Source organism: Sorex araneus, chromosome 3 (genome assembly GCF_027595985.1).
Source record: "Sorex araneus isolate mSorAra2 chromosome 3, mSorAra2.pri, whole genome shotgun sequence".
In the NCBI taxonomy this organism is placed as follows: Eukaryota; Metazoa; Chordata; class Mammalia; order Eulipotyphla; family Soricidae; genus Sorex; species Sorex araneus.
The window spans coordinates 236,686,770-236,693,737 of record NC_073304.1 but is presented as its reverse complement, the minus strand read 5'-3'; the positions used below and the strand labels follow the sequence as shown (position 1 = coordinate 236,693,737).

The following is a 6,968-nucleotide window of genomic DNA, read 5'->3' as shown; positions in this document are numbered from 1 at the left end:
TCTGCCCGCACCCACTAGAGAGGCATAAAATAACTAAAGAAGATCTGGAGTGATAGGACAGGGGGCAGGGTGTTTGCCTTGCACACAGCTGATTCAAGTTCTATCCCTAGTATCCCAAAGGGTCCCCTGAGCCCACCAGAATGAGCCTTGAGCACCACGGTGTAAGGCCCCAAAACAAATAATAATGACAATTAAATAAAAATAAAATAAAATACTCAGTGAACCCAGAGTAAGAATTGCAGAATAGAATGCCCAGGGTTCTATATCAATTACCTGAGTTTTGTTTGACTGCCCTTAACCTTAAGCCTACTTTGCTGTTTATAAACCTGAGTCAGCTGGAGAACTGAAGATTGCAATATGCCAAGACATTTACTTAGGCAAGGGCAGAAATTACCATTTTTACACAGTTGTTATGCTTTTTCAGAAGATTTACCTGCCAGAACAAATCATTACATGGGCTGGAGCCATAGTACTGCAGGTAAGGTGCTTGCCAATCTGAGTTCGATCCCCAACATCCCCTAAGGTCCCCTGACCTCCACCAGGAGTGATCCCTAAGCACAGAGTAGAGTAAGCACCTCTGAGTGTGGTCCCCAAATTTAAAAAAACTATATATCTATAGTAAAAAGATTTTAGCCCTGCTAAAATCTCAGGGCTAGGATGAATGGAGATGTTACTGGGCCCACACGAGCAAATAGTTGATCAACGGGATGACAGTGATACAGTGATACAGTGATATATCTATATGGATATATAGATATATAATTATAGCTATGTATGTATATGTACATATATGTATGTATATGTATATACATACATATGTATGTATATGTACATATTCCTTTCCTGGATATAGTTAATTTGGTTGAATTATATAGTTTAAAATTTTGTTGGTTGGTAGATAATATAACTGGAACATATAGAAATCTGAAAAGTATTTTGTAATGGCCTAGGAATATACAAACCACCCTCGTAAAATTGTCTATTGACCTCTGTCTGATTTGTCTCTATCACTTTTTCCTCCCAACCCTATTCAATAAAAGAACTGCTTTTTGGTTAAAACTTGTTTTTCTGGTGTATAAAATACTTGCTAATGTAAAAAGATTTAGTGAATTCCAATTCTCATTTTCACATACTTAAGATTTGAATGCAAAGTAAATAATATCTAGGAACACATTTATTTGAAAGGGTTATAAAATTTTCACTAAAGTAACTTCTCATTCTAGCTTTGAGGCAACTTGGATTAGGCGTCTGCCCCTCCCTACTCTTAAATCCTAATAAGGACCAAAGTAATTCATTTACATTGACTTTCTATTGTAGAGCTTTGGAACCAAGGGAAGGATCCAAACATAGTTCTATTTTATCCAATCAGAAGAGCCGCTTAGTGCTAAACTCTGATTCGTCCATTCCTCTTTGCATTTATCCAATCAGCAGGCCAGTTTAAGAGCCAATCAGCGGCCTAGATATCCACCAATCAGAGGACGGTGCCGAAGCACGGCCTTTGTGTCGGGGATGTCAGCGCGTCGGCGAGGGCGCCCGCCAATAAAAAAAGTCGTTGGTGTATGCAAATGAGGGCCCTGTGACGCAGGGACGCAGCGTGAAGCGTGGGTATAAAAGCGGAGGCATCGGGGGGGTTTGGAGCGCAGAGCGGTTGGGTCGTTGGTCGGGGAGTCTTGTGCCCCTCGTTCGGGAACTGCGGCTCTCCCTGGGGCGGCGGTAGCGGCGCGGCGGTCGGAGAAGCGGCCGGAGACCTCGGCTTCTGGTAAGTCGCCCCCGGTGGCCCGGCCCTTGGGGGCGCCGCTCGCCCCGCAGGCCGCGGCCGCTGCGAGCCCCCGGCCGGCCGGAGCGGGCCGCCGGCGTCGGGAGGCTGCCCCGAGGGGGCGGGGGAGCGCGGCCCGGGCGGCGCGGCCTCCGCCCGGCGCCCACCCGAGGCGCCCGCCGCGGGGCTCCGCGCGTCCGGCCGCCCGGGCCGGGAGGTGACTCCTCCCCGCGGCCCCCCCTCCCGGGCCGGCCCCGCCGCCCGCCGCCCGCCGCCTGAGTCACTAGGGGAGGGGGAGGAGACGGCGGCCCGCGGCCATCTGCCGCCGCGGGAGGGGGCCGCGAGTCACGGCTGTCGCCCTAGGTGAGCGATGGCCCGAACCAAGCAGACGGCGCGGAAGTCGACCGGGGGGAAGGCGCCCCGCAAGCAGCTGGCCACCAAGGCGGCGCGGAAAAGCGCGCCCTCTACCGGCGGGGTGAAGAAGCCCCACCGCTACAGGTAGGCGGGCGCGGCCGGGCCGGGCCGGGCCGGGGGGGCGCGGGGCGCGGGCGCTCACCCACCCCGGCCCCCGCGTGCCCCGCAGGCCCGGCACCGTGGCGCTGCGCGAGATCCGCCGCTACCAGAAGTCCACCGAGCTGCTGATCCGCAAGCTGCCGTTCCAGCGGCTGGTGCGGGAGATCGCGCAGGACTTCAAGACGGACCTGCGGTTCCAGAGCGCCGCCATCGGGGCGCTGCAGGTAGGGCCCCGCCCCCGCCCCCGCCCGGGCCGCGCGCGCGCCGCGGCTCACGGCGCCCTCCCGTCTCCCCGCGCAGGAGGCGAGCGAAGCGTACCTGGTGGGGCTGTTCGAGGACACCAACCTGTGCGCCATCCACGCCAAGCGCGTCACCATCATGCCCAAGGACATCCAGCTGGCCCGCCGGATACGGGGGGAGCGGGCCTAGAGCCAGGGCAGTTTTTACGGTGTTTTGTAGTAAATCCTGTAAAATACTTTGGTTTAATTTGTGACTTTTTTTGTAAGAAATTGTTTATAATATGTTGCATTTGTACTTAAGTCATTCCATCTTTCACTCAGGATGAATGCGAAAAAGTGACTGTTCACAGGCCTCGGGGATGTGAGCGCTGTTGCTCAGGAGTGACAAGTTGCTAATATGCAGAAGGGATGGGATGGGTGATACTTCTTGCTTCTCATGATGCATGTTTCTGTATGTTAATGACTTGTTGGGTAGCTATTAAGGTACTAGAGTTGATAAATGTGTACAGGGTCCTTTTGCAATAAAACTGGTTATGACTTGATCCAAGTGTTTAACAATTGGGGCTGTTAAGTCTGACCATACATCACTGTGATAGAATGTGGGCTTTTCAAGGGTGAGGATACAAGTCTTAACCACAGTGTAACTTACAGTTTCCTAAAAAAAAAAAAAAAAGAAAAAAAGAAAAAAAAGTAAACCTGGCAGCTATAGATACACTATGTGCATTTATAATAGCTATTTTATATATTGTAGTGTCAACATTTTTAAATTAAATGTTTTACATTCACATATGGTGGGGAGTCTTGTCATTAAGGTGTGTGTAATTTAAGAGTCCAGTTGGTTTCCTTTTGAACTAGACTGCACTCGTTTTCATAGTAGTATGAACCGCTTTTGCGCATTCTATACCTTGCATAAGTCCTCATTCTACCACATGTTAACTAACCCTCTAGCTGATAATGCAACCACTAATGCGGGGGTCTTATTTATAAGGGCTCTAGAATATAATAACAAGTTATTCACACCAGCATCATCTGTTACTAATACTCTAAACTTAGTATAGTGCGGCTTTTCTTTGTGTTGTGGTTAGTCTCAACTAAGCTTGAGTTTTCGACCAAGAGGAAACAATACTGAAGCTCTTTCTCGTGGCATCTTGTGAGCTCTGAGGGAGGGGCACAGGGAAAACCTCTGCCAGTTTTCAGGGGGCAGTGGGTTAGGATGCGTCTGGTGTGCAGTCAGTCCGGAAATTGCACCTGACGATGGCCTTCTGAGTGGTGGGAAACCTTATCCTTTGAAAGTTTTTAGGTTAATTATGTATGTTGGCTAAATTTACGAATAAAACTTGTTTCTTCAACTGAGTGTCAGAAACCTAAGTTGAATGTACAAAGTTTTGATTAGCTCCATCATCCAGGTTCTTTGTGCCCTAAAGTTTAGCTTATTTCAGGTTTTTCTTGGTAGACCAAGGAACTTTAAAAATATATATAAAAGCATGTACCTGGCCCTCGGCCTAAATGCTTGTGATTGCCGAACCTGCAGCATGAGCTTAAGGCAGTTTCTGAGCAGCTTGGAGCTGTCCAGCATAGAAATAAATACTCGTTATTAAGGCTATATATACATAGACCCAGGGAAGGGAAATTTGATAGCGATCTCTATCACTGAATGCTGTGTTGGTCCTGAACCACACCACCTTGGTGGTAGGAAAAACCTGACCCTCGTATGTCAGGTGTAAGCAAATCAGTCATCAGACGAGCATGCTGTAGATTTAAACCTAATAGTTTAGGAAGACTTTTCCCTCTATTTAAAGGCATAAGCCACTTGAGACATAACCTTTTTAAAATAAGTTAGGATAGGCCTGGAGGGGTCTTGGTAACAGCCTTGGTGAGGTGTCCACAGGTAAGAGTTCTTAGGCTACGCTGGTTATCAAGAAAGCCAGAAGGGCCACCATAACCTGGTTTGGAACAAGAATTTGCCAAAGATGACTCAGTCGGGGTTTCTGAGGAGACAGGTGTTCGGCGGTCTTTGGAGGGCTGGAGAATAGCACCTGGGCCTCGCCAAACTGCTTTCTGAAGTGACAGGGCCTCGCTTGGTTGGGCGGCTTGGCAACTGGCTGGTGAGTGCTCGCCCGGAGGACAGTAGTTGGTCCTAGGGAGCTGCCCCTGGGCATTACTGCGAGGTAACAAACGGTCTGTTAGAGGAAGAAAAAGTGGGAGCTGATGAAGGTATCCTGTGCTCTTGATGGATGAGACAAAAATAAAAGGTTTTGTTTGACGTTGAGACTTTCTCATCGTGTTAATGGTTTTCATTTGATCAGAGGAAACTGCAGGGATGTGTCCAGAGAGGCTGACTCAGCCTCGGGGGTGTAATTGGGGGGGGGGGTGGCGTGGGTAAGGGGGCTTCCCAAGCACTACTCGGGTCGTGGCTCGCAGTACTTGGTGCTTGGGGACACCAGGGTGTCTGCCCACTGTGCCCTCCAGCCCTTTGAGCCTTTCCCTGGCCTTTGTGGCAGTGCTTGGGATCTGGGACCATGTGGTCCCAGGATCAAACCTAGGCCGCCTGCATGTCAGCGTGTGCGCCACCCTTGAGCCACTTGTCTGGTTGACCTTGCACTTCTTGGGTGGTGATGGGGCTGGGGTCAGGGAGGACGTTGTGCTCAGGGATTAAACCAGAGGCGGCCACATGCAAGGCAAGTGCCTTAACCCTGTATTCTCTGCCCCACCCCAATCCTTTTCCTGGCCACACCTGGCAGTCCTCTGGACCCTGTGGTTTGCCCCAGGTCCAGCTCCAGTGGGATGTGTGCATGGTAAGCACCTACCCGCTATACTGTCTCACCAGTCCTAGCCGACCTCCAGGGTTTGCTTTTGTTTTTGGGGGGTCATACTTGATGCTCGGGGGTTACCCCGACTGTACTCAGAGATAACTCCTGGAGGGGCTCAGGTTGGCCGTGAGCAAGCAACCTCTCACGATACTATGGCTTGGGCCCCACCTCCACTTCAGTGGGGTCTCGTGCCCAGGCCCGCATGTGCTATCAATAGGCTCGTCAGCTGTCCCACATTGGCCACAGAGAGCTGTCTCTGGGCTTGGAGCCTCCAGTTGTGCTTTCGAAGGGAGCTCAAGGACGAGGCACTGAAAATTTTGACGGAAGCAGGGTCCCAGCCCACACCCTCTCCACAATATCATGTCTCTCTTCTGCCTTTCGTAAACTTCATGTCTGTATCTGTGAAAGCCATGCCTTGCCACAGGACAGACATGTACCCACATGCACCAAGTCAACTCATTCGAGGACTAAGCCAGTCCCTCAGTTTTGCTCTTTATCTTGGAGAGGGTGAACCCCTAGCGCTGCTCATGACTTACTCCTGCTCTGCACTCAGGGATCACGCCTAGAGGTGCTTAGGAGAACGTACAGGGTGCCAGGGATTGAACCTCGGTCTGCTGAATGCAAAGCAAGCGCCTAATCGGCCCAAGCCATCTCTCTGGTCTCCTGCTTAACAATTTTTGTTTTGTTTTGGGGCCACACCTGGTATTACTCAGGAATCACTCCACCGCTGGCAGTGCTTGGCCCCTATGGGGTGCCAGGGATCAAACCCGGGTCCTTTGCTTGCAAGGCAGACACCTTTTCCACTGCACTATCTTTCCCTCCCCTTCAGCCTCACTTTTTTTTTGGCTCATGCCTGGTGTTGCTCAGGGATTACTTCTGGCTCTGCACTCAGGAATGACTCTTGGCGGTGCTCAGAGACCCCTATGGGATACTGGGAATCCAATCCTGGTCAGCTGTGTGCAAGGCAAACGCTCTCCCCACTGTGCTATTGTTTCAGTCCCAGCTTCACAATTTTTTAAGGTGGTGTAAGAGATAATTCGGGCCGTGTCTTTTTTTTTTTTTCCTTCTGCTTTTTGGGTCACACTTGGCGATGCTCAGGGTTATTCCTGGCTCTACACTCAGGAATTACCTGTGGCAGTGCTCAGGGGACCATATGGGATGCTGGGAATCGAACCAGGGTTGGTCGCATGCAAGGCAAACGCCCTCCCCGTTGAGCTGTCGCTCCAGCCCCAGGGCCAAGTCTTGCACACGCATGCCTGTGAGAGTAAGGAGAGCACCTGCACCAGTAGCCAGAGCCTGCCCACCGCGCAGCCGCGCCCCCAGTTGCCGGTTGACCGGCCGTAGGGAAACGGGCGGAGCTGGCCAGCTGGACTGGAGTTCACACATGGACACTGGATTTCCACGGTCATTCCTCTGCGACACTGGGACACACTGCTCTCTGGGGCTCCCCCTGTCCGGCACCCCACAGTTGCACATGCTAGCCGTGGCCTTGCCAGACAGCAGGGCAGCTCGTACTCCTGGCTGCGGAGGGTGCCACGGGCTGCCACAGTCTGCAGTGGATTCCAGAGGAAACGGCTGCCCTGCAGGGCCAGAGAGGTCCGTGGGAGGGGCTTGCCTCGCACACAGCCAGCCCAGGCTTGAGCTCTAGAA

At 51.6% G+C, this 6,968-nt stretch overlaps 1 protein-coding gene across 1 annotated transcript; it reads left to right on the top strand.

Annotated features, from left to right (window-relative positions):
- The first annotated feature begins 1,602 nt into the window (after positions 1-1,602).
- On the top strand, positions 1,603-4,777 carry LOC101557733 (histone H3.3A). Its single transcript, XM_055131399.1, has 4 exons — positions 1,603-1,759; positions 2,120-2,254; positions 2,340-2,493; positions 2,570-4,777. The coding sequence occupies exons 2-4, from the start codon at positions 2,127-2,129 to the stop codon at positions 2,696-2,698; spliced, it is 411 nt and encodes a 136-aa protein (XP_054987374.1). The 5' UTR covers positions 1,603-1,759; positions 2,120-2,126; the 3' UTR covers positions 2,699-4,777.
- The last annotated feature ends 2,191 nt before the right edge of the window (positions 4,778-6,968 follow it).

Coding starts and splice junctions, on each gene's coding strand:
- LOC101557733 (XM_055131399.1), top strand. CDS start 2,127: ATGGCCCGAACCAAGCAGACGGCGCGGAAGTCGACCGGGGGGAAGGCG. Junction 2,255..2,339: donor AAGAAGCCCCACCGCTACAG/GTAGGCGGGCGC, acceptor CGTGCCCCGCAG/GCCCGGCACCGTGGCGCTGC. Junction 2,494..2,569: donor CCGCCATCGGGGCGCTGCAG/GTAGGGCCCCGC, acceptor CTCCCCGCGCAG/GAGGCGAGCGAAGCGTACCT.